The following is a 26,915-nucleotide window of genomic DNA, read 5'->3' on the forward strand; positions in this document are numbered from 1 at the left end:
TCTTTTCAAATTCGGAAAGCTGATAAAATACATAAATATTTTCCTCTGCTCAATTTCCCGGAAAAATTGTTTGAAAGCTTGATTCAAACTTACCACGAAGAAATTTTGAAATGGCCAAAATGAAGCTTTTGATTTTATGACTGTTAACTTAGAAAAACTCTGTATTCGATTTTCTCAGAGCACTTTTCTGTCAGAATACTTTCTAAAATGTAATATAAAAAATCGCATATCATTCGATTCGTGTCGCTGAGAATCGCTGAGTGAGTAAATTCAAAATAAGTCAAGTTTTTTTAAATGAAACCACTTTTCAAGAAATTACGGCAATTTGGTAACATTTTGAATTTGTGGGATTGTTGCGAAACATAAATAACGGGAGCGATTTCTTTGGAAAATTGACATCTTTCGAATTATAGAATTAGTTGGTGCGTACCTCTTAGAGTATATTTTACCTGAAAAAAAAGCAACGTTAAGCTACAGGAAATTTAAGATCTCTGTCGTTGATTGTGATCGAAAATGACACCCTACCACTCGCCTTCCCTGAAACACAACACCCTCTTGCAAGATTCTCACAAGGCCGAAATTTAATGCCGTACTTGAAGCTACTTCAAAGAGTTTAATTCCGCTTTTTATAAAATGAAAATAATTATATAAATTAAAAATATTTGTGCCTCAATGAATTTTTACCTGCTGCCCAGTAATTTTACTTCACATTTGAAAGAGAATTACTAATTTTAGCATAGCCTCCGTCGGGTCCAGCTTCGTATAGTTATATTTATTTGCATTTATACAGAAAGTGAAGCTCCTCCATTCCTATTTACAAATTTAGTCAAAAAACAAAATTCATATTAACAAAGAAAGGAAACATAGTGTATATACGTTTCGCAATGTTTGTGTTGCTAGCATAGTGTGCAGGTTTCGCTACAAAGAAGCCATTTAATCGATAAACTCATCTTTGTTATAAAATTTGTTAGCACAAACAAAAGTTTTCAGCTGTTTCTCGAACTCCTCAAACTGCGGCTCACCCCGAATCTGCGCTGGAAGTTAAGCATGTAAATCTTCAAGAGTTCAAGTCTGGCCGAATTCCAATATTCTGTGAGAATATCAAGCTATAGATTTTCATAGATTGCGAATTAAAACGCTAAAGTCAACATTGTTTTAGTGCAGCAATGCGATCACGCACACATGCCTTACTTGATGCAGTAATATCCATCTTGCGCAACCCTTCGGTCCCTCGGCGGTGCATATATTCCCTTTCTTAATTCGAGATACTCTGTATGATCCAGTCGCTCACGTGCCACACCGAGTCTATGAAATGGAAAATCGCCGAGGCGGGACAAGGACGAATCGCACTCGGAGGCTGGCGATTATTTATTTTGCCCAGCTTTAATCTCTGGAGATGCTTTCGCCCCCCGCTTTGCTCCAATGATATAATTGGCTTAATAGCGCAGCACGCGGCGCGGGTCATGGAAAAGAGGAATGTGCACACCGAAGTCTCTGCTGTCGCACGCGACTCGCAGACCGAGATAAAGCAAACAAAGGAGAAGAGACAAAAGCCGAGTCGTCGTTAAAATAACTTCTTCCGTCTTCGGGGAGACCCAATTACGCTCTCTTGCTCAGCAAGAATTAGCAAAAGTAATTGAAAAAGAGAATATGCACATAAAAGTGTACCGGAAAAGAGGGAGGATGAAAGAATGCGTCCGTCCGTCCGTCCGTCGTGAGGTAAATCGATTCGGGGTAATTGCATAGTCTTCTCTTTGGAATGCGCATTTGCAAACAAGCCGACTGAAAGTGCTTTAATTCCACGCTCATCTCTTTAAACATTGCAGCCCAGTCGCTAGAGTCGCTTCGTTTGTCTCAAAGGTCAATTGTTGCAATCAAATTTGTCTGCCGGCGTCAAAGAAGAAAGTTTGAACGCGTGATTTATTATCAGCTACCTACGAAACAAGCCAAAATGCCATTTAATCAGCCACCGTTCTCCTTTCTTCTGTCATTTCAGCGGTCACAAAGTTTGCTCGAGTGCCATTTGAGAGGTTTCTCGCACAGAATTGGGCGTTTTCACCAGCACTTCTTTGCCGATATCAAAAGGGCGGGGGTTGTAAAACAGCCGAGCCATAAACAGCGTCACAATTTTCAGCTTTGCCTTTCGAGATGGGTAAACTTTTGCAGAGAGCGAGCGAGCGAGCGAGCGGCCGTAAATAAAAGTCGGAAGACGGAAGCGGCGGGGAAAAGGTGACATTCGCAGTGAATTCTTTATGCGCACGTACAAAATAATTCAAACCACGCCGGCAAAAAGTGCAGCGCCGCAAAAATGAATTAAGACGGCTGCACCGCCAATTTACGACTTGTTTTTTTCATCAGAGCTGCGTCCCTATTCAATTTTTGATGAAGACGCGTTTTATGGCTGATAATTTTACAGCCGATAAAGAACTCGTTTTGCCCGCGTAAATAAGTCACGAGCAATTTCATCCGCGCTCCTTTCAATTCGCAGCAAATTTCATCATGTTAAGCGCTTTGAAAAATTAATCGAGCGATCGATGTGGAGCAAACTTTATTGGCCTTTAATTCGGCAGTGACTAGCCGAGCTAACTTTGACATTAGTCTGATTGTGTTGAAAGCCGACGAGAACACGTCAAATTGCATCCACTCCAACTGCAGCACCGTCGGCACACTTTGCTCTTGACAGCAGATCAACAAAACTTTTTCGCCTCTCAGTGAGCCAGGCACTTAAAATGTATGTTTGCCCGCGCAGGGAAAATTCAAACAGCTTTTCTTTGATGTTTCGTCTTTATTACAAGTGCAGACCACGATCCAGTCACGCCAAATGGAAACTTTTCTTGACCCTATCATTTTTTTAGTTTAGTAAAAAAGGGTTAAGTCAAGCGCCTTTGGAGGACAAAAACGTTTCTCTTCTTTAATCTGAATGAGCGTGTAATACGCTATTCATTTGTAAGTTCGATCCTAATTCACAACTTCTACTTACAATTAATTTATAAAACAATGATAAAATCAGGACCAAGGAAGAGGAGTTAGATCTCAGATTTTGCCAATTTTATCGATTTTTCGCTTGATTTCGATTCCTCTCGTCGCGATCTGTCCAATGGTGTGCGAGTTTTGAGGAACAATACCCTAAATTGTGAAAATAATCGTGGTTTTATAACCGATTTGAGCAGCCTGGGAAATATTTTAGCTTTTTCCAAATGATTGGACAGTATTTCAAGTCAAGGTAAAAATAATTTTCTGTACGGCTTTATTTTAAATCAATTTATATTGCTTAATTTTTTTCTCAATGAGGCTAAGGCAATGTCGTCTTGAATCACGGAGCTTGACGATTTTGTTTTGCGAGGAAATGGACGCGACGGAAATTCGTTTTGTCGCCGTTGGTGTAATTAGCAGATTTCCCTTGAGAAGGCGCATCATGGCGAGTGGAGGAGCGGAGAAGAGAAGATTTCCCATTCCGGCCATTATATTTCGTGTTGATTATTGATCAACAAGAGAGGAGGAAAGAAAAGCGAAGGCGAAACAAATGCGCAAAGCATTGTCGGTAACTGCTGCTCATTAAAAGTTATATCCGCTGAGTGAGCTCGCTTTTCCGAAACTCGACTGATTTTGCGCTTTATTATTTTCGCCCGCCCGAAGCCCCGTTCCAGTTGCATTCTCGCCCCCGAATAATAACGTGAGCAGGATATTTTCCATTGTTTCGGCACACAATGAGAGGAATTTCATCCGATACAATATGGCTCTCTTACATAGCACTTGTCAGGGTTTTTCCCCGTCATTATCTCGTTTAATTGCAATAACGAGAGTCTTTTCACCATCTACGAAAATTTAAAGAATCCCGTTAGAGTTCATAAATTACTTTGCAGCCTTAAAATATTCATCAAAAGGGCCTTTATACGGTAGTAAAAATTGTCCGTTGCTCTTTACACAGTCCAACAAGAGACCTTAATTGTTTCCACGAAGAAATTTCCGCATCCTCTTCGTGAAGCCGTGCAATATCTGGAAATCCGAGATAAAATTCTGCCGCTATAAAAGATTCTGCTACCTAGTCGTTTGAGCGGAATCGCACAATTTTTCGTAGACGTATCACACACGTGCGTAAAATCCGATGCAAAAAACGAGACTGGCTGAATATTTCATGTTATTATCTGGCGCGTAATGTAAGGTCGGCGAAAAGGCACTCTATTGACTGCTTTTATCTGCCATAATCTTGGCTACGGAGAAGCCATAAAATGGCAGCCAAGCCGTTCGCAGTATACACGTTGTAATCTTTTGAAAAACTGCAGTATAATGTTTTAGTAATTTGCGGCAAATCCCCGGCTCAAGCACGCCGCAATTTGATTAAGTAGCGCTCAAGAATAAGGACGAGGCGGCTGCTGAGAAGAAAAAATCGAGAAATTGCCGCCGTGCGAGGGAAAAGGATTGTAGGCACACGAAAGACCTGAAATCGATTCTATGATCAACTTATTTATTTTCAAAACGTAAGAAACTCTACAACAACCGCGTATGGATTTGATGTCCAATCGTCCGATGGATGGCCACGAGTGAATTGTTTTTATTTGTGTATTTTCAGTGTGTTTTCTGCATAATTACCTCCCCGTCTCTTATTTAGCTTAAAATGTATACATTTTTCAAACGTGAATAACAAACAGTTTTTTTAACCGCTGTTTTCGTTTGGAATTGTTTTCAGTTAAAATAAAACTGTAGGGAATATCTTGACAGTTCGTCAGCTTTTATTAGCATCAATCAAAATAATTTACCGGCGGTTTAGAATACGCTGCCCGCGTTTTCCAGAATGCACGCGGCGGCAACTAGGCGAGCGATGTGCATGCAGACGTGTTTTTTGCCCACTGGCGGCTATGTTATGCACATCACACGTGAATTCGCCATGAAAGAATATTAGAGTAACTCCATGGCGCGCAGAATTAGATGATTTCCACGAGGAAATCTTTTCCAGGCTGCGCTGCACACACGTGATAATCTGGCGAATCACGCCATTATTTTGCACGGCGCGCGGCAAACAATTTCATTATTCTCGCTGAATTCACCGCCCGGCGAGGGCAAATGGATTTTGCTTGCATGTTGCAGAAATAGGCCACATGCGAAGGAAACTACTAAAGATGTTTTGCCGAGCACGTTGCTCGATGTGTGTCTTTTTGTTGGGTGCAGCTCGCGAGAATTCAATTCACCTGCATGCTCCGCGGAGCCGCATGCAAACGAATTATTAAGTTATCGCTGGTCAATCGATCCCCCCGAGTTAGCGGTCTCGTTCTATCAACAGAGTGCTATTTGTTGTTGCAGTAGCTGGCTGAACTGCCCATCGGCAAGTCTAACCCCAACGGCTTACGGCTGCTCGTCTGTTTCCCGGCCAGCCGTATAAGTTTCAGCTTTGTAAGCTATATCCTTTAACGACTCCACTGAAGTCATCATTTATTGCAGCCTAGATAATAAAAATCCGTGCCATTATGGAACATACCCAAAGAAAATAATCTTCAATTCAAATACTGAGTCATTTTTAGGGCAATTAAGATTTTTCCCGTGAACCAACAGGTTAGGAAGTTTATTAATTGATAAAAAATATGTTGCAAGTTTGAGATGCTTCCGACAGTTTGATAAGCATCAAAATTAGACCTTATCTGCAATAAACTGCTTTAAAATTAAAAGTAATTAGGGTTGATTCTGTTAAATGGGATTTGCTTTAAAAGTAGCAACTTGAAATACTTATTTTTAAGCAGCTCTGGCTGGAAAATGCAATGCTGAAAATGGGAAAATGGGACCAGGGCTCACATTTTAATCTCAAAGCCACGAAAATTAGCTCTAACGGTGTGCGAATTTTGAGTTAAATTTCCCTAAATCGTGATTTTACAATTTATGCTTACCGTTGTTTAGCCGATTTCCCCGTAAATTTAAACGACAAATCGGGAAAATTTAAGCTTTTTCCTCATTTTTAGATAGCATTTCATTAAAAATGATATTTCACAAATTTTCAGCAAAGCTTTACTCTAAAGCAAACATTCCATATTTATTTTCAGTAAATATAGTGGTAAAAATCAAGAATCTCCTCGTTGTAGAATAAATTTTGATGTGAGGACCGCCCTTTCCTGTACAAAAGAGGTCCACCATTCTAAAGGAAAAGAGTGAAACGTTCGAATGTGTTCCTTGTGTGTGCGCATCCGAATGCGGGTCACGACGCGCGTTTCCTCCATGATTAGCGAATTCCATTCATCGGCGGACTGCTCGATCAGCGTATGCAACCGGTCGCGTTGACATGAGCGGCACGTTGCATAGCTCCGCTGCGGCGCACGGCTATTATTTCTTATGGATGCAAGGCAGCGGCGTGCTTATTAGACAAGCAAGCAAGTGCCATTCATGTTTACAACCCTTCATCTCGTCGGTGCAGCAGCCTGTGCACGTAAATCGGCCTAAACGACGCCGCTACTTGTCGCCAAAGTGCTCACGGCGCTGACCTCCATTGTGAGAGCAGTCTCAATTTGTCTGCACCGCCAGCGATGACGATGAGCAATGAGAAACGTCTCAAATTTCAGCTGTGCTAATGGATTTGTGCAATCCGGTGATAATGGCCTTATTTTTTGTAGTGTTTCGAGGAAAAATCCAGCTTTACGTGAAATACGATTTAAAAATTAGGAAAAAGCAAAAATTTTCCCAGGCTGCCGTTTAAATTTCTGAGAAAATCGATTCAAAATATTGTTCTCTACTGTAAAACCAAATTCATGGATTTTTTCCTAAAGAGATAAACTGTTGCTAATTTTAACAAACATTAAATGAATTAAATATGCTTAATTGTTGGCCTATAATGTACAGCTCCACTTTAAAGGAGGAAGCGGAGATAATTAATTAGAGCAGGGCTTCATTAGTGTTGATACAAGGACGCTCGATTATTGCCCAGAAGATCAGTGCGCTATTTACGGCCGTGAGCGTAGACGGGAAGGAACAAACATATCGATTCGGCGAGCAGCCATTGATCCCTTGATCTTTTTTTACGGTCCGCAGACTCAACATTTATAAGTCAACAAAATGCCCTGGAGGCTGCGCGTCCGATTTATGACGAGATGATCGTCCGATTCCTTTCGCGCGCGTCCTTGGGGAGCGCGCGCGGCCGCCGCAAGGAGACAAAGTGAGAGAGACGCGCGCGTTTCACCAGATTTCACATTTCTCGCGGGAGCTGATGAGCAAAAGCAAATGAAACACGCGTGGGAGTGGGTGGGCACACCTCGCAGTTTACTCACGGGTAACAATCATTGCTCAGAGAGCCGAGGCAGCTTCTCTTATTGTTTGAAAAATCATATTCCACAGGGCTGGCCACGAATATAAGCATTCGGCGAAACCATTTCAGCGTCGTCGTGCTTGCCAATTAAATCAACTTTACGTGCTCGCTGAGCCGGAAAATCAAACAATTACTCTCGCCAACAGTTTTTCGCTCTGTGTGTTTCCACTTTTTGAAAAAATGCTTTTCGTTTTTTGTCGTGAAAAAAGGCCCGTGCGAATATGTACCCATGCGGCTGTTGGCTCGACGCTTTTTTACGCAAGACTTTGCAATTATTCGACAAATCTTGTTTTGAGTCAACAATCGCCAAGAAATCAATATCTTTCTTTTTCTTTGGGTTTATTTTCTTGTGAATTTAATTGAAAATTGAAATGTCTTTTCGCTTGGTTTCGATCCCTCCAGTCGCGATCTATCAAATAGCGCCCGAATGTTGAGGAAAAGTCACCTTAATTGTAAGCTAAATCGAGATTTTACAAGTTGTGCTCGCCGCTTGATTATAATGCCGACTTTTGAGCCGGTTTTCTCAAAAAATATGACTTGTTTATCTTTCGAAATTCAGCTAGACCTTTTGTGTTGGCAGTTAATAAACGAAAAAACTCGAAATAATAATCGTCTCGGTTTACAGTGGCGAGGCAAAAGCCAATTAATTCGGGCTCCGTGTTCGCGCACCGGAATTCGATCGCTTGGCGATGAGGGTCAGATTTGATCTCATTAAAGAGGCGTCAAATGAGTCGCAATCAAAACAACCTGGGAGTGTTGGGGGGGAGCGATAAAATCGAAAATGCGGCGAAACCGAATCCAAGCGCGAGCAGGGGTGAGTATGCGAGTTAGCAACCCTTGCTTTGTTGCAGCGCGCGCTGGACAAGTGTTGCGCTCGGCGGCGAAAAGCGAAAAGCGGCGCAGGTCATGTTGACAAATTATGCCTGTCAGTGCAGTTAAGTGACACGAGTCAACCGCCTCTCTGCATATTTTACCAGCCCTCGGGAGTGCACTCTGTCGTCCGACTTTGCGCGCGCAAACTAACCACCGACGGACGAGAATTAGCAGCCTTTGCTTGCGCGCGCGTCACTCCGGCTGCGGCTCAAAGTGATTAATTGGGAATCACACATTCGCGCGCCAAGTTCGGAAAATGGGGATTTGGATTGTTTGTTTCGAAGCACGGCAGTCACTCAGTGCAGTCGGATTAACGCCATTAGGGCTTAATCGCCAACCCAGTTTCGGCCCTTTTCACGCACCCTACCTCCGCGCGACACAAATCCGACGGGATGAGCCGACTTGCCAAGAAAAGTATACTTTGCCCTTGGGCTTAACCCTTTAGGGGGCACTAAATTAACGCGTGCACCTTTGACATAGAAAAAAATCGGAATGGATGCTTGTATACAGCTATCGCGTGAACTCGAAGGTTTTTCACTCTCGCTGCCAGTGTCAAAATGTTGGGTATTTTTTCGACAATACCGACACAAAATATGTATCGGGATGTAATAAAAAAGCCGACTTTTTGAAAAGACAATGAGGACATTTCCGATTATTTCTCGAGTGAAGAATTCTTCAGGAACATTTTTAGTTTCTCTAAGTGCCAAAAATTGACGCTTAGAGCAGATTCAAAGTTTTAGAAGCTATCAATGAAATTTCTAACTACCGGTGGAAACCTTTGTTATATATTTTTAAGACCTACCAAAACACTAAACAATTATTTCTGACAAATTTTTTAACTGCCGTTGATGATTAATAATTGATATTTACTAGAAAGTTTTTTTATCTCGGATAGCCACCCAAAGCTTCCCTTTTCTTCATTATGAAAATATCTCGCTGTCGACAGTTTGGAATTTGCGATCACATTTATTACTCAAAACACTCACAAACGTAACGCAGGATTTTAGCTGCATTTTTTGTCGTCAAAGGACTGTTGTTTACACTGTCTGTTTGAATCAAACAGACCAGTTGGAAAACCCGATGTGATGGATCACACTTTTTGTCGGCGCGAGCACATCGTCATCATACGCTTGATTTATGAACCGTGGACGGCACCTCTGAAAGAAGCGCGAAAGCCCATTTGATTGTTCTGCCGTCGAACTTGATTTATGCAATGTATTTAGCTTTCAACTAGGATGAAATTTTCTAAATAAGGCCACAGCGGATGCCGCATTTGGTATTTAAAATAGTTTTTGCTTCCCGATTCGACTCAAGCTGAACACAAAAATCATAATTGATTTTTGCAAGCTGAAACTTTCCGCAATCGCTGAAGAATAAAGGCTAACGCGCCGCACGGTGGGTGTAATGCCGTTGTTTTTTATGGTTGTTTTTGCTCTTGTGTTGCAGCAACGCCGATCGAACTGGTCGCAAGTGGTTCTGAAGCGGGTGCTGCCCACCCTGTCGGACCAGTACAGCTGCGAGGTGTCCGCGGACGCGCCCTCCTTCCACACGGACTTCGTCACCGGCAAGATGAACGTCGTCGGTAAATTGATCTCGCGTTTATCATTATCCATGCGCTGAAACATAAGCGAGCGGCCGAGTTGATTTAGGACGGGCCCGAATTAGCTCGTCCATTCACCCCTTTGCCGTCCGCAACAGCTTATTTGGTTTGCAACTGTTAATTAAGGCAAATAGCCGTCCTTGATACGGCCCTCGACTTCTCGAGAACCTCCGCAGATCGGACCCTGTCTGCCCAGACCCTTTTCAAACCGGACCGCTCGTTATTACTCTGCTACTCCGTCTGTGAGCTATGTATGCGGGTGTTTTGCCAGCTGGACGTGCGCGTGATTATGGAGAGCCACAGCCGCAGAGAAAGCAGAAATGATTTCCTTTTGGGAGCAACTAGGGTCTATCTATCTATCCGTCCGTCTCGCTCTCTCTCTCTCTCTTGCTCTCTCATGAGATGTAATCACTAATATTTGTTCTGAATTTGCGGCGCAGATTCCTCTGACCGCGAAATTCTGCATGTCACCCTTATTTGACACGCTCTGGTGTTTCCCTCGAGATTTGTACCCATATTTGCAATTGATGTTTCCTTGTATGTCCTACAACTTCACACCTTTGTCGACTACCAACATTTATTTAGGTTTCCAGCAGGAAAGACCGTCTTTGACGAAGTTTCCGAGAGCACCAATCGATTCTTGAAGGCCGAATTAGATAGAGTGGATATTTTTTCCGACCAAAGAGTCCAGTGCGTAGCTCAAGTAGACCTTTTTCCCGCCAAAGCAATATGAATGCGAGAAGTACGCATGCGCCAGAGCTCTGGTTGGATAGGACAAATAAGTTTTTCGTCGAGGTGGACTCAAACCGACTCTGACGCATGCGCAGTTCTCGCATTCATATTTTTTGGCGGGAAAAAAGGTTCTACTTGTGCTACGCACATCGTGCTCGACTTTTTGGTCGGAAAAATATCCATTTTACCTAATTCGACCCTCAAGAGTCGATTGGTGTGCTCAGAAACTTTGTCAAAGACAGTCTTTTGCGACAAAACATTGAAATTTTCATCTCGACGACAGTTATCAACCAAGTGTATTAAATTTAATTCGATCAAAATTGTTTTTAGTGGTTAGATAACTGATTCATATTCATCTACCGTGTTTGTGACAAAAAGTACAAAACAGAATATAGCCTGAGGCATAAAATGTTCTTCCATACCAATGCACAATCTACCTTGATCAGACCAGCTATGGGCAAATTGAATTTTGAATTGTTATCGCCGGCAGCGAGCAAACCGCATTTGCAGAAACTAGGCACAGCGCTGCTTCTGAGAATTAGTCAATTATTGCTGTGTGTGTGTGCGCGCTGGTGACGGCGGGCGGTGTCTAGTCTTAATTATGCATGCAGCGCACATAAAGGGTCACATCTGATATGTAAATGCCCGGCGCGAGATTTCGCACTATATGCTCAATTATGAACGTGCGGTGAATAATTGAAAGGCGGCGTGGCCGGCGCTTGTTTCGCACCCTGGCTGCCCGCTGTGTATTATTCAACCTATCGGGTGCCAAATTTTAATGGAAACTCACAAGTCACACACACGCGCGCGCCTGCAAGCAGAGAGAGGCTTTTGGCTTTGGCACGTCCCACCTTTTTGCACACAACAACCAAAGTCCAAAAAGGGAAGCAACCCGCCTAAATGAGCATTAATCTGGACTCAAAACTGCTTTGCCCGTAACATAACAGGCTTTTCTTGCGCTTGACTTGAAGGAATTCGAGATGAATTTAAATTTGTTCAGCTGCAGAGATATTCTCAGTAGAGCAGTTTATTTTTTTTTTGTGAAATTTAGCAACAGAGTTTATATCTAATAATGAAATCAGTACCGAGGAACAGTTAAATTTCAGACTTTGCCAAATTTCTTATAAAAATAGAATGATTTTTTGCTTGATTTCAATCCCTCTCGTCACGATATATCCGATAGTGAGGAAAATATCCCTAACTTGTGAAATAAATCATGATTTTACAGTAGAGAACAAACCTTTGAGCCGATTTTCTCCAAAATTTAAACGGCAATTTAAGTTTTTTCCTAATTTTTAGATACTATAGTGGCTTTTGCACAAATTTCTCTTATTTATATTGCAAGTGAGGAGTTCTTCCTTATGTTTGAAGCTTCTTTCTTTTCGTCGATTTCCTTTGACCTCGGACGAGAGTTTATGTTGTTCTTATGAAGCAACGACCCTTCAAATATTTGCTCAATTTTGTGGCATTAAAGGTCATCTCTCGACTCAAAACATGAAAACGCACAGAGAGGCAAAACATAGAGAGGGCAAGGTCCATTTGCGGCAGCGAACTTTCATTAGAGATTGCTGGCGTTGGAGATAAATCAGCAGGCAAATGAATATTCTGTCGCAACAAACAAGCTGTTGGTTTCCTCTCCGCAGTCAAAGTTTGCGTTGTGCAAATTAATATGAATTTGATTGCTGTTCATCTCTCTCTCTCTCTCTCTCTCTCTCTCTCTCTCTCTCGCTCGCATTCTTGGAGCACTCGCCGCCAAGCCACGCCGAGCATAATAAATCATTGCCTTTAATTCAACCGCCGAGTTGCCCTAGTTTAATTGCCTCACTAGCGCGTGCATTGGTTTATTTGCATCGGTTGTGCATCTCAGCTAGCAGACGACCAACTTGCAATTCCTCGCATCCTGCTGACTTCTGCACAGAGCAATTGCAGTTTCTAATTTATTCATAGGTCAGCGCGCGCGGAAAGCAGCTTTTCGCAAAACGGATCGTCTTTCTTTGCCAAGTTAACGACTCTTTTTGTTGAAATGTACAGAATGTCCGTTTCATTTTGTCGAGTACAAGAAATTGATTTTTTAAACTTTTCCACGAGGAAAGTGCTGCTGACAGGAAAACTTTTCTCATACTCGTTGGAAACAAATTACAATGAAATGTACACTAGTGGTCCTGTCTATATATAGTAGCTTCAATTCTATGCATAAAAATGTGTTGCAGTTCTTCCAGCAGAGTATAAAAAATCTGTTTTTTCTATTCCTGCAGAATTTCATTTTACATTACTGCCGCCGTGAGAGTGGTTGTTTACAAAAGTAATTAAACCCCAATGGAAATTTCATCTTTGCCGCGCGCGGAGCGAGCAGACAAAGTCTGCAAACCACCGACAAGCATATCTCCACCGACCAAACCGACGTATTATGCTTCGCGCGCACTTTCACCGCACAGATATTAAAAATTTCAACTTTTCCGTGGTGCGGAAATAGCTCGTATAAAATTTTGCAATATTATTCGGCAAATCTCACCGGTAAATTCTTCCTTTACGGCCGTCATTCAATAAAGTTTTTGCGCGTTAATATTTTGTGCGGAGCGAGGGAGCGAACACCTCGCTCTCCAGCAGCGATATTATACACGTGTTTGCTCGGGTCGCTATTCGAACTAATATTGAGGCTCTGGCAAATATACAGTACACCGCGACGCGTATAAGCCGCAGCAAGAGCGAGAGTGAAGCAGCAGATCCGCCTACAGGTGAAAAAATATATATACTTCACGCCGAAAATAAGCAAATAATCCGACGACGCTGGCAAACCCGTCATTCGCCTCTGGCGTTCGATCTCCTGTGAAGAGCAAAATCACTCGGCTCTGTTCTTTGAACCGAGTGCTCGTCGCTCGATTGTTCTTCGAACAGGTAGCTTTTATCCTCCTCGCTCTTGCGCATCTCACACATTTCTTAACTCGACATAAAAATTTTACACGCTGAACGGTATGTGTAAAGATTATGCAGACTAAAATGTTTGAACTTTGAAATTTTTGATCAAAAGACTGTCAAAAAACCTGCCCGTTGGCTCGCATTGTTCAGGCATTCTCAGGAATGTCAAAGCTACCCAATATCGGAAATGGCAAAATGTGGTTAATTAAGCGACTCGAAATGCTCAAATAGCTCAACGGGCTGCTTAAACTCGCCACTCTAGCTCTTTTCCGCACCTTCCCAGCGGCCTTATAGGCACAAATTTCTGACGTTTCAATCGGGGAGGCGAAAAAATGACAACATTGGGCGCTCGGTGGTGCTTTTTGGTGAGCTCATAATGTCAATTTGCAATAAGCTATGAAAGCTAAAGCTCGCCGATTTTTCTCTTTAGAAACAGATAAGACCGTTATACAAAGAAATTTATTCATATATCCATTTCCTTTTGGAGAGGCAGACAGACGGCTTTTGCTTGCTTGTTCTGGTTGTGATATTGAAAAATGTGCCGCAGCGATTTGAAAGAGGCTGAGCGTGCTGAGGGCAAAAAATCACTTAACTGATGAGTGAGCGGCTTTTCGCCCTCGAGCCCTCTCGCAAAATCAAAGCTTCTTTTAGCGAGGGGAACGTCTGTTGCAGATCTGCCGGTGAAGCAGCCGCAAATCACCAACATCAAGTCGAGATATCGTCCAGACGAAACTTTGCACGGAAATTGCTCATCACACAACTCGAGGCCGGCGGCTAATCTCACTTGGATCATCAACGGACACTTGGTAAAAACTTTGCTCCACCGCCCACTGGGAACAAATAACTCACAGACACTTGAACCGTTATTAACTTAAGTAACCAAAGTTATGCCATACAAAAAAAGCAGACCAACAAATCACTCGCAAATCGAGTAAATCCTTGCTTGAAGATTAAAAAAGTCATACTGGCCGACCTAAAATATTTTCCTTTCTAAATAGAGCGAAATGAGAATTTTCATAGCCGCTTGACGATTTTAAGCGGCGCGTATATAGCAAAACAAAAAGCGGCCTTTCGGGATAAACTGTAAACTTTGGTGTAAGCGTTGCGGTTTTGCAGGCCAAAAACAGCCAGCTGATCAGGTACCCGAGGATCAAAGAGCAGCACGAAAAAGAGACGTCGACTCTGGGGCTGCGATTTTTAGTCGAGCCGCGCCACTTTACGTCGGGACGGCTCAAAATCCGGTGCTCGGCCAGCATAGGCAACCTCTATTGGCAGAGCACGGAGAAAAGCATCGAGGAGGAAAAGCCGAGGCCGCCGCAGCCGGCCACCCCGAGCCCAACCTACGGCAATGACGTCCTCGACAAGGACTTCAGGGACACGAACCGCCGGTGGCCAGAAATGAATAAGCTGCCAGGTAAAAAGCAACACACACTCTTTCTTCCCTCGCAACACATATGCAAATGAGCTTCTTTGAGGCACGGCGTGCCAATTTTTCGCAGCTGATTTGCCTTTTACGAGCTTTTGTGGCGCACGTATTTCGATGGCTGTAAAACTGTGCGGGCCTGCTTTTTATGTATGTGCACAGCCAGAAATTAAAGCGTACAAAATTGGCTGCGCACACAGTTTTATTAGCGAGCATAAAATTGCGGTCAACTGCAGCTGCCCGTGAATTTTTAAACGCATTCGCTGCGCGGCCCCAATTCAAAACGAAACGTACCACCTGAGCTTCAACTTATCGTCCCCTGCCAGCGCTCGGTGCATCAATGGAAGGAAACCCGCGGCTTGCAACATCCTTAATTTGCAAAAAAGTAACTTCAATAAAGTGTAGCCACCAATATAGATTAGAAAAAATAAAATTTAAACAAAATCGATTATTTTCATTTTATGAAAGACCGTCTTTGACGAAGTTTGTGAGCACACCAATCGATTCTTGAGGGTCGAATTCGGTAAAGTGGACATTTTTTCCGACCAAAAAGTCGAGCGCGACGTGCTAGCACAAGTTGAACTTTTTCCCGCCAAAACGATATGAACGTATATGCGAGAAGAGCGCATGCGTAATAGCTGGTTTGAGCACTTGAACGAATGACTTCCATGCGCACTTCTCGCATTCATCTTGTTTTGGCGGGAAAAAGGTTATACTTGTGCGACGCACGTCGCGCTCGACTTTTTGGTCGGAAAAAATGTCCACTTTACCGAATTCGACCCTCAAGAATCGATTGGTGTGCTCAGAAAATACGTCAAAGACGGTGCTAAATAAGAGTAATTTGTGCAATTTTCTGCCTCTCTGTGCGTCGCATTCTGCGTAAATTTCTCTTGACGAAACAGACTAAATAATACGCTGCTTTTTTGTTGATTACTTTTGCAGTTTTATTAAAAATTCCTCGCAACATAATGAGAGTTGCATCGCACGCGTATAAAATTTCACTCGCGCCGCGGCGGCCGTTCATATTAAATTACTACGGCGGCATGATTGACGTAATTATTGCAAGCGCGAGAAAATTAATTCCATCACACATCACACACGCGGCGGGCGCATAACAACGCTCTGTGACTGGCGACGCTTCGACCTGGAATTCGTGGGGTGTCTAACCAGCGAAGCAGGTCACATGTGACCTCTCTTTGTCGGCTTTGGCGAGTGTGGCCCAGAATGAAAGTAGCAGCATGAATTTTTAATGCTGCGCGGGCGGATTGCCTGACAAAAGCACCGCCTTTGTACTCTGACTAGCCTTCCAAACAAAAAGGCAGCAAATTTTTCGTTTTAAAATTTCACTGCACGCATTTTTATTTCGGCCTTCATCAAACGCTAGCCTAATTTTTCTTTGAACTCCACAATATATGCGGCGGAATTTTCGCTGTGGATTTTGTCGGGTTTTGCTTTGTTTTGCAACAAATCCAAACCATGCTACTCCTCGGCCGTCCCGCATGTTCTGCAAACATTTTAATCTGAGATTGAGAGGATAAACCACTAAACACAAATGCTCGAAATACAAGCATCCCTAATGTAATAAAATGAAAAGGGTAGGTTCCAAATAAAGGCGCTTGAGTCTTCAGATCTTGGTGTAATTTTTTGGAGGTGTTGCCCTAGTTGAACTCTACATTAACAGGGGATCAAAGTTTGCGATTTTTTGGGATTAATTTGCAAAAATCGGGTTTTCCAATCGGTCGTAACTTAGCTTTTGGTTGAGATAAATTTGAATTTTTGGTGTCTAAAATTAGTTCATGACACGATTAACAATTTTTGATCATTGACCAACTTGTAAGCCAAAGGTCAAAGTCGCAAAACGTGATTGATAAGTTGAAAATATCACCACTTGTCGAAGGACAAAAGTTTTCAAAGATTAAAAATGTCAAAAAATGTGCTCCATTTAATGTAGAAATTTTTTATCGTAATTTAGCATCCTGAAATTTGCTTGATTTTGCCCTGATTTTATTTATCATGACTTATTAAGATTTTTGAAATGTAGCATTTGGGGGTTGGAACTCATCCCCTGTTTCGGGGGTGGGTGTCATCAAAAATAATAAGCATTTACAAATTTTTTTCCTGGGTGGATTCCACTTTCTCTGCTAGCAAAACAAAATTATGTTCAATTTTTAGTTTGTTTAATCTACCTGATGAGTCATTCTGATTTGTGCCGTTGTTTTGCAGAGGAGCACCAGCGCAGCGTGGACGAGACGATGGCGTCTGGCGGTGCGGCGGCGTGGGCGGCGACGGCTCCGTGGAGTCTACTGGCGTTGCTGCTGGCGAGCAGATGAATTGCTTGCCAGCAGCTCGACGACCGCTAAATCATCCGCAGATGTGTTGTTGCGCCGATTCCCAACTAATAAAACAGTACGATTCGCGCGCGCGCCAGGTATGCAGCCCTCAGGATCCGTGGGTTGGCAGCGCAGCGCACTTTTCTTTCGCCGCCGGGAGAGAACGAACGCATTATCATTTGGACGCCCCATTCGTGTTTTCCACGCGCAGAAACTTTGCAACCAACTTGGTGCGAGCGAGAGAACGCATTTCGCGAATTGCCGTTTTCGCCGTCGTTTTTGCCCTTTTGCTATGCTTGGAAATCGTGACGTCAACGCACTGATGGCGACATCATTATTCGCCAACAGTTAAATTAGTGCCATTTTTCTAGCCCTCATTTCACTCGTAGTGCTTTACGAGAAATATTGCATTTTCTTTTCATTCTTTTGTGACTGAGGTTCCTTTTTGTCCGTTCTGCATTTTTATTCCCTTTAAAATCCTTCAAACTAATTGAATGGAAGTTAATTAATATTAATTAAGCACAAGATTTTAGTTCTCGAAGCAGAGAATTGGTTTTGCACTCTGTATTTTTTTATAATTAAATACTGCGAATGTGTTATCGCAATGCCACACAGTATTTTTTTAAGGGGTTAACGAGGGAGGGTGTTTAAATTCATATTTAAGGTGATTTCAAACATCCAGGGCCAGCAACGGAGAAATTAATTAATTCCGTTGAGATGAGGGGCGAAAGAGGGATGAAAAAGGGCGGGGTTACCACCCTGAAACCTCTTTGGCTCGTCAGGTGGTATCAAGACGAGTTAAATGGTATCCAGTTTTTGCATTTCTGTCCTGCAGAAAAATCCGGGAAAGTGCTCAAAATGTTGAATATTCTTTGGCCCAACACCACCAAAATTATAAAGACGGTGATATGAAAGGGAAAGGGTTAGGTCTATTTATTAAAAATATTGATGACGCGGCCCAAAATTCCTTCTTAAAGTTTTTTGTGCGTATACATAAAAAAATTGGTTGTGTATTTATAAAGAGTCGTAGCAGATTTCCAAACGATCTTGAAGGGCAAAAACTCCAAGCTTTCATGTATAATTTTTAGTTGTGCATTTTTAAACTGTTGAAAAAGTGGAGCACGCACTGGCAGCAGCTAGCTAGAGCGGTCGCGGCTGCACTCTGCTCTCCCGGCAGGTAATTAATTAGCGGCATCCATTAATTAAATGCAATACTCTAACGTTGAAAACCGCTGTCGTTGGCGAGCTGAAACTGATTTGTGCGCCGCTGAGAACCGTTTTGTGCCATTTTTCATCTCGCATATTATGATATGCAAATAATGCAAGATTAATCACTGAAATGCAGCGCGTTGATAATTATATTGGAAATAAAAAACAATGCACTTTCCTGCGCACATATTTTTCAATTAAAAATTCTATGCACGAAAAAAGAGACGGACACATAAATTAAAAAAAAATGCTGGGAAATGGCAGCGTTCCATGCATATGAGAGATAAAATATTTGCTGCAAAATGGACAGCGGGCATAAATAATTTTTGAATAAATAGTAAACGTATAAAATGTAATCTCTTTTTCTGATCAATGCTCCGCGGATTTGATTAACTGCCAGTGATGGTGGCGCAAACTTTGCTGTTCCTGCTGTGCGATCGGTTAGTGCAATTCTGCGGAGCTGGCTTTCCGACGATCTACTCTATAGTGCTGATCAGGGAATAAGAAAAACAAGCTTTTTGTGATTTTTCATTGAAATATGAATCTCTTTGTCGTTGAGTTTCGATCCCTGTTGTTGACAAAGTATTATGCATATTCTGATATTTCAGAGAAAAACGGAAAAAAACAAGGAAGAGGAAAAAGCTCTTGAAAGTGTGATCTCGTGGCTTAATCACAAAAGTCTCAAGTGGTGGATTTCGAATGGCAAAATGTAATGAAAACATTCTGTGCTGCAACTCAATTTGTGTCTGTGATATTAAACAAAGAAGAAAGAAGATGAGATGGAGATAATTAGCGATTTCCAACTTTGTTTTATGATTTTATCAGTGTTTTTATTCCATTTTTATGCTCTTCCACGCGGTCGTCGCATCTCTTTATTTTGTGATTGTGAGCTCAGTTTTTCTATCAGACAATTATACAAAATTTAAGCCGTAATATTTCAAATAATTTTACTTTGGGCATTCCTGCTTTTTACAATTATTCAAAAAGGCAATGTTTTCTATTGTATATTTGTTTTTAAAATATTTTACTGTCTGGAAGTTTGCTTACAAAGCAGTTGAACAAGCATAATATAATGTATTTAAATGTTTTATTGTAAAAATGAAAAATTAGAATGTAATATCGAAAGTACTGCATCTAATAAAACGGATCAAGAAAAATTACTGTACATATGCATATTATTGATTAGTGTTTCATTTTTGCTGATATATCTGCAAAATTATCTCCTAAGAGTGTAGCATTTTACCTAACGTTTATACCGTCAAAATGTAGATTAATAAAAATAATGACTAATAATGATTCAATTAAATAATTTTTTCAACCGTCATAGTTGAATAATAACAAGTAGTTCTTTGGGAAATTATAAAGCATAAGTGTTTCTCTATGAAATCAGGACTGAGAAACAGTTTAATTTCAGATTATGCCAAAATTATCGTAAAATTAATTGATTTTTCGCTTGAATTTGTTTCCTTTCGTTGCGATCTATCCGATAGTTAGCAAATTTTGAGGAATAAACCATGTGAAAAATAATCGTGAAACACGCAATGATTGATTAACATTATGCAAACTTTTGAACCGATTTTCTTTAAAATGTAAAGGCAGCCTGGGGAATGGGAATTTTCTAACCTCATAGATATTTAGAAAGAATTAATTTTCCGTGAGGCAATCAATTAGGCCAGTCTGCTGGCAATGAAAACAGAAACGATTAGACTTGGAGTCATAAAATTGGCGAATCAATATTAATTAGGCCTGCCGCCAAAATGCAGTAAAATGTTTCGCAATGAATATCGGTTGAATTCGATAGGCCGGTAGTTACGGTATTTTGGCGCTGCCGGTTGCCGGTGTTCCACCGAAAACAGCTGACGAAAGGAGAAGTCGTAGTTGCCTCCCAAAACAAAACAAACTTGCGCCTTCTACGTTCGATTATTACTATATTTTTATTTCAGTCAACCCATCTCTTGCACCTGACTGCTCTAACTGTGCATTTTGACGATTTTGACACAGAAACCTGAGCAATGGGCTGAACCTGTCAATTTATCTATATTAAAGGGTATTGGTTTTTCATAACTCGGCTTAAATTTGATCAATAATATTGTAAATTGCAGTTTTGAGGATGTCGTCAGGTGGATCAGGCACTCCTACTCAGCTGGGTCCCTCCAAGTCGCCCTTCCTCACCTCTTGCCGTCGCATGGGACTCAAGAGACGTTCCAGCATCGGAACACCCTTGATTAACAAAGCCCCCAGTCCTGAAGATGCACCCTGTGCGAAGAAGGCAACTGAAACTCATGAGAACGCAACTCCAAAGCGAACTGTCCCTCGCAGGAGTAGAGGACTTTGCGTCACCAGAGTTGAGAGGCCTTCAGATGCTCACAAAAATGAAGTGCGATGGTTTAATTTCATCCGATTTAATATATTATTACTTTTGCCACCTTCTTGTCAGGTCAAACCAAGTGAAAATGAGGACAAACGCGCTTTGGATGAACTGGAGGAATCTGTGTTGAAGAAAAAGGAGTTTATTGAACTTTTGAAAAAAGGAGTTCACCCTTTGCAGATTGAGAAAGATAGACTGACTACCTTGACGTCCCTTTGGAGGAATGGATGCCAACAGGCTCTGCAAGACCTGCTTGAAACGTTGCACAAGAATTCCGAGCAGGCTAACAAGTTGCTCACTATGAAGATACTAATTTCCAATTTGGATATTCCACACGAATTAATCAATTTTGATCCAGACAAGGAAGAGTTCTACTGATCTCTGTCTGATCTATAATTAATTTCGGGTAACAGTGGGTCCATTCCAATTACAACGCAGTCTCAAGGATGGCTATTTCAGTCAATTCACCATCCGAAAAATTAATTGAATAAAATTGGCAAAAGCCCCTTGTTGTTTGAAGCCGTTAATAGATGGCACCAGCAGTTACTTTTGATTTTAATGCACTTCCGCTAAGATTTTAAGCTAGCCTGCTACTATGTGCATTCTTCTCTTGAAATTATTTCTTTTAATGCGTTTGAAACTAAAATCAGTCCATAGAAATGTCTGGGAAGATTTTTTACTTCAAAATATTGTTTTTCACGATTCTAAGGCGATTTGCTGGAATTTTTGTCATGAAATCATAAAAAGAAATCGTTTTATTTTAAGGGCTGATTGCACAGCAGCAGGAAAAAAATAAAAAATCCCAATGGAAGTGCCTTAAAACTGAAAGATTGCGGTGTGAACGTGAACACAAAGAAGCTTTCGCAAATATTCCAATTTTTATTTTTTTATCACATATGTCTATGAATTATCTCGTAGAAAATTGCTCGAAACTTCAATTCGGTTGTTTTCATTGTATAATGCCATAGTGCCAGCTGATTAAATTATGTTCTCTAACGAATTTTAATTTTGGATTTCATTATTTCCTAAATTTCCCAGAAACATTATTGAAGAGTTGAATTTAGAGCGTGTCCCAAAATAGGAAACCGGAATCCGGTTCTTTTTGTTTTTCACACGGAACAGGACCGGACATTGGATTTTAAATATATATCAACAGATTGTTCCTGTTTTTGTTTTTCTAGCCCGCAGCAAAAACACAGGCAGGAAATTTCAGTGGTGTTATTTTTAATTTCGAGATTTTTCCCTTCAAGAAAACATAACATTTATCGATTTTTGGTTTCTTTGCACCTCCAAATCTCGGGTTCTAACCCTCGCAATCGCAAAAACTAACCATCGTTAGACTCGTCTCGACCTCCACCGACTAGCTAAGTACTTAGGGGGTGTTTAACCCATCCCCTTTCAACCCCATTGCTACAATTTTGATAAAAATATTTCATGGGCTTAAAAATATTTTAAATTATCCAGAACAGTTTTAAAATTAAATGGAAATTAATTCAAAAATTCAGAGCTACTTTTTTCAAGGGGGTTGAAGTATAGCAACTTAGAGGTGGAGGGTAGGCACCTCTAAACCCTAAAGCTGGCCAGGTGAGATTGAGACGTGTCCAATAAAGGGTACTTTAACAATTCTGATGGTTTGGAGTAGCAAGAATAATAAAATTTGAAAGTCCTACTGTCTTTACTTTTTAAGTGGAATTTCTTGAAAACAAAAATCCAGCTCTAATAAATTTTCTGCAAAGTTCAGACTTGTCATAGGACCAATTTTAAACACATTTTCTAAATCAGAATGCAACTGTTTCAACCCGAAATGTATAAAAATAAAACTAAATACAATTTTAGTAACACCAAGGATGTTTATTATTTTTAGATTATTTGTGCACTCACTAGAGAACGAACGTCAACAACAAAGTCAACCCTAACAAATTGCGCACAATATACGTTTGATTGGCACGACGGCTTCTTATCAGATTCATATTTAACTAAAAATAAAATAAGGACAAAAGAATACAGCAGAGTCGAGCAACAAATTAGCAAAAATCTTAATAAGCACTTTCATGGAACAGTGTCACTGCTTCTTCTGCAATTTTTGCATCAAGTTATCCTTTCTCTCTTGCATGTTGTCCTTGAAACTGTCTCTCCTCTCCTGGTAACGTTCTTTCAAGTTGTCTCTTTGTTCTTGATACATTTCCTTGAGTTGCTCCCGGTTGGGCATGGGCTTGATGTAGCCCATCGCCTTGAGCTTGTTGATGGCCAAGGTGGTGCCACCCACGGTGACAAAGTACCTGGCCGGCGTCGCCACCTTGTACATGGCGTACACGACGGCCAGGTGGCCGGTGCTCGAGTTGTTCTTGATGAAGTCGAGCGCCTTGTCCGGGAAGTGCAGCGTGTGAAGAAGGGCAGGCACGTCGACGCCGCTCCGCACGATGTAGTAGAAGCAGCCGACCCACACGGCCGACGTAGCCACGTGCACGGGCAGAAGAACGTACCAGTACTCTTTGTACATCTGTTTGAACTTCTGAAACAACGACAGCTTTTTTTCGACCTCGACCTCAGCCGCGTCCTTATTTTCAGTCTGTTCCGCCCGTTCCGCCTCCTTTTTGGTCTGCTTGCTGAAGTATCTGCTCACGATAATCGGGTTCGTCGTCCGTGCATTCTGCTTTTCAGTCTGGAAATTGAAAATTTGAGAGGCAGGTGCGAGTGGACGGACGAAGCCCTGCCGAGCAGAAAAAGTCCGCAGCAGTGGGCGGCCGGCCCTGCGGATCAGCCTTTGGGCAAGCATGGCCGCTTTTCTGGCGTCTCAGGAGCGGCTAACTGCGTTGCTGCATCTCCCGAGCTGGTCGAAAGTCGCCTCTGGACCAGACGTAGTCGTATCTACGCCGAAAAACTAGGCCGAATCGCCTTGATCAGCGGTCACGTCCGTCAAGTCGAGCAGGGAGGCATGCTAGCTGCCAAAGGGGGCGTGCCCACTGATTACTCAATGCCAGCTGGCGCGAAAAATATTATCGCTGCGTTGATATTATTCATATTTTTTATTGTTACAAATATAACGAATTCTCTCTAAATGGGGTGAAAACATCATCTGAGATTCGTGGCTTTTGTCACAACCTAATTTTGGTGCGAATAGTTCGTGGCTTCGCGCGGCCTGCAGCAAAAAATCTCAACTGTGACCGATATGCAACCCGCGTAACAGTGACGTCCAGCTGGTTGCCTATGCACTTGATTGCAGGATGTTTCGTTTATTAAAAAAAACGCACATCATTCCAATAAATGATCGAAATTTGGGAAATTTGAAGCGGAATGTTAGACAGAAAAAATTCTCGGAATTCAATGTGGGCTGGGTTGACACATTTCGGTTAGTCAATCAAGCTGCAGAGACCGCCAGGTGAATTCCTGCAATTTTGCTTGGCGGTATACCTTAAAGAAATTGCTTCCAAAGTGATTGGAGATTTGGAATTGAGGGCAAAATAATTAAAACCATGAGGGATGAAGTTGAAGACTCTCGATCAATGCATGATTTTGAAAATATCAGGTGAGTTTATATTTGTGATTTATTGTAACATATTTATTAAAATTATATTTCTCGAAAAACTCTACAATATTTTAATGTTGATTCCACGACGTAAAGTTTGAGGATTATTATTACAGGAATTGCGAGGAAGTTGTTGCCAAAATTTTAGAATTGGGCTTGAGAAAGAAAAGGTCAAGGATACTCAAGCTGCTTGACCTGAGCTTGGAGACTGTTTACAAGAATGTACATCTGGTAGCCAAACTTCCTGGCAATGGCTATGGAAACTTGCGTGAGTTGCCTGCTTTAAAGATGCTTTGAATTTAATCCAATTTTTTGCTATTTATTTCCCCAGCGAATACCCTCTTGTGTAAACTGCTTGATATGTGCAAAAGAAGTGATGACCGTGTTGAAAATTTAAACAGAAATTTTGATTTGTGCACACTGGTGGTTGGTTTTCCGAATAGCAGTCTCCAAAAGCTAGACATTCTGAACATGGCCAAAATGAACATGAACGCGTGCAAACACATTTTCCGACTGGCGCTGAGGAACTGTCCAAAGCTAGAGCACGTGTCTGCCCCTTGCCCACTCATGCCCACCGCTTCGAAAAGGAAGACCCTGGAGTTGGCGCAAACAATCGCCTTTTCGTGGAAGAGACTGAAGACACTAAACTTGGTGGGATTTTATGCCACTGACACAGCTATAAAATTTATAAGTAAAAATCTCCCTAATTTGCAGTAAGTGCATGCGTTTCGCTTTCGGTTTTAACGCTCTAATTTTTAAATCGTACGCCTTCTAGGAAAATTAACCTGAGCATAACTACGGAAAAATTTAGCGAGGTTGGCACTTTTTATTTGCTGGGAATGAAAAAGTTGGCCGACCTAGAGCTCTATTTTAAAAATTACGTCGAGGAATTTTACTTTTTCACGAGATTGATGATGGCTATTGGGAGCAAATTTCCCAACTTGCAGCGCTTACACATCAACAACTTTGTCGAGTCGAGATACGTCAGCACGGACTTCGCAATGTAAAATGCCCTAATTGTCATCAGCGCCGAACCTTTACTTTTTGTTCTCTCTCTCGCAGGCTGTTAAGCATTTGCCACCCTGAGATCAAGAGGAAGATGTTACTGCATCAGGCCAGTGTCACGGAGTTGATGTTGCCTCAGTGGCCCAGCAACATCCACGTGGACACGCTGATTGTGCACCCAAAGCCCAACAACATCCAAGTAAACAGCCACTCCTGCGGCATACCCTGTGGCGTGTCCGAACTTATTCTCTTAGACCCTGACGACCCTGATCTGCTCTACAAGTTGCTTGAAAAGCTCGGCCCTAAATTGAAGAGGCTCAAAATCTCAGAATATCTCGGAAATGTTGGCTTCGTGCTGCCCGGAACTCTCGACCTCTACAAAGTCGTATCGCTGTGCCCAAAACTGGAGCACTTTTCCACCAATTCTACCATGCAAATGGCAATCGTATCCACGTTCAACTTGAAACCAGAGTACTTTTCCAACTTCAAGAGCTTTGAACTGGAGGGAGAAAATACGATGTAAGGGCTGTTTTTCAAAAATAGTCGTGTATTTAATTAAAAATATAATGTTCTCATTGTCAGACGAAGTGATGACAGTCTATTGCCGTTCATCAGTCTCTTCCAAATGGTTCTCAAAGGCTCGAAAAAGTACAAAATTCTAGAACTGCAGAATGCTTACCTGCTAAGGGAAACCGCCACATTTCTTGCCAACAATTCCGACTGTCTGTCTCAGGTGGAGGTTTTCAACGCTGTTGTCAATAGAAAAGAGTTGCTGACAGACATCTGCTCCATTGGGAAGCTGCTGATGATACGCTCGCCATTTTTCCGCAGAATTGAAATCCACGGCGCCTGCTGGTCAGTATACCGAACTCCGATCCCGCCTGATTTAAGCTGAAAATTTGATTTGTATCAGGGACAGTCTGCCTCACTGGTTCCTGCTGATGGCATATGAGCTGGGCGTGCAGGTCGAATGCAAATCCGATTTCTTGTATATTGGAAACATGAAGCTCAACCCCATCCACATATTCAGCACAAGCAACAGCGACGTGTTTGTCAGCAACAAATCACCCTTGATAAGTCCGTTTTTCCAGAGGTTTTTTCCAGAGCTCGTGCCATATTACAAGTTATTGACGTACGTAGGAATGAGTTATGAATTGTGACGTGTGTAGCTTAAATCTCAAATGCGTTTAGTGTTCAAACAAGTGACTCTCTCATTGTTCCATTTAATATTTGAATCGCAATTCAGCTAAATGATTTACTACGATTCAAATTTATGTTCATTGCGGATCAAACCCTACATCATCAAAAGAAGGGATCATAATATAATTATTTCAATCGGGAGAAGAGGAAAGATCAGTCTAAAATCAATGAGTGATCAGTAGTACTCGGTGATGCAATATATTTGATTCTTCCATGCAAAATAAATGTGGGTGATAAAATAGGACAAAATTTTTAAGCTTAAGAACTTGTAATTTCGTGGTTAATTTTGAATGTAGCAGCAACATTGTGTTATAAGTGAATGTAAGAAATAAAAAGTAGAATTTTAAGCTCTGGAAAACAAAAGAACTGGAAAATAGTGTCTTTAATTAACTCGAATTATATTTACCACAGAGATTCTTTTTTGTCTCTATAGATAAAAACAGTTAAATTT

General features: G+C 41.6%; 4 protein-coding genes across 4 annotated transcripts in view; 3 read left to right on the forward strand and 1 right to left on the reverse strand.

Moving 5' to 3' along the window:
- The window catches only part of LOC135944481 (uncharacterized), a 68,098-nt gene extending 48,555 nt beyond the window's left edge, over positions 1–19,543 (forward strand). The window contains exons 3-6 of the mRNA XM_065491470.1: positions 9,602–9,737; positions 14,076–14,209; positions 14,520–14,817; positions 17,050–19,543. Coding sequence (XP_065347542.1) covers positions 9,602–9,737; positions 14,076–14,209; positions 14,520–14,817; positions 17,050–17,156 — 675 coding nt within the window. The 3' untranslated portion in view covers positions 17,157–19,543. The remainder of the gene's footprint in view (positions 1–9,601; positions 9,738–14,075; positions 14,210–14,519; positions 14,818–17,049) is intronic.
- Positions 19,544–20,244: 701 nt separating this feature from the next.
- LOC135944497 (uncharacterized) lies at positions 20,245–21,739 on the forward strand. The gene is made up of 3 exons (XM_065491495.1): positions 20,245–20,412; positions 20,468–20,742; positions 20,803–21,739. Exons 2-3 carry the CDS (start codon positions 20,476–20,478, stop codon positions 21,109–21,111), a joined length of 576 nt encoding a protein of 191 aa, XP_065347567.1. The 5' UTR covers positions 20,245–20,412; positions 20,468–20,475; the 3' UTR covers positions 21,112–21,739.
- Positions 21,740–22,563: 824 nt separating this feature from the next.
- Positions 22,564–23,684, reverse strand: LOC135944491 (protein FAM210A). Its single transcript, XM_065491482.1, has one exon. The coding sequence runs from the start codon at positions 23,507–23,509 to the stop codon at positions 22,796–22,798; it is 714 nt and encodes a 237-aa protein (XP_065347554.1). The 5' UTR covers positions 23,510–23,684; the 3' UTR covers positions 22,564–22,795.
- A 433-nt stretch (positions 23,685–24,117) lies between these two features.
- On the forward strand, positions 24,118–26,478 carry LOC135934735 (uncharacterized). Its single transcript, XM_065476686.1, has 7 exons — positions 24,118–24,259; positions 24,376–24,527; positions 24,591–24,972; positions 25,035–25,262; positions 25,322–25,783; positions 25,847–26,119; positions 26,178–26,478. The coding sequence occupies exons 1-7, from the start codon at positions 24,207–24,209 to the stop codon at positions 26,422–26,424; spliced, it is 1,797 nt and encodes a 598-aa protein (XP_065332758.1). The 5' UTR covers positions 24,118–24,206; the 3' UTR covers positions 26,425–26,478.
- The last annotated feature ends 437 nt before the right edge of the window (positions 26,479–26,915 follow it).

Source organism: Cloeon dipterum, chromosome 1 (genome assembly GCF_949628265.1).
Source record: "Cloeon dipterum chromosome 1, ieCloDipt1.1, whole genome shotgun sequence".
Taxonomy (NCBI): Eukaryota; Metazoa; Arthropoda; class Insecta; order Ephemeroptera; family Baetidae; genus Cloeon; species Cloeon dipterum.

Coding starts and splice junctions, on each gene's coding strand:
- LOC135944491 (XM_065491482.1), bottom strand. CDS start 23,509: ATGCTTGCCCAAAGGCTGATCCGCAGGGCCGGCCGCCCACTGCTGCGG.
- LOC135934735 (XM_065476686.1), top strand. CDS start 24,207: ATGAGGGATGAAGTTGAAGACTCTCGATCAATGCATGATTTTGAAAAT. Junction 24,260..24,375: donor CATGATTTTGAAAATATCAG/GTGAGTTTATAT, acceptor TTATTATTACAG/GAATTGCGAGGAAGTTGTTG. Junction 25,263..25,321: donor GTCAGCACGGACTTCGCAAT/GTAAAATGCCCT, acceptor TCTCTCTCGCAG/GCTGTTAAGCATTTGCCACC.
- LOC135944497 (XM_065491495.1), top strand. CDS start 20,476: ATGTCGTCAGGTGGATCAGGCACTCCTACTCAGCTGGGTCCCTCCAAG. Junction 20,743..20,802: donor CAGATGCTCACAAAAATGAA/GTGCGATGGTTT, acceptor CCTTCTTGTCAG/GTCAAACCAAGTGAAAATGA.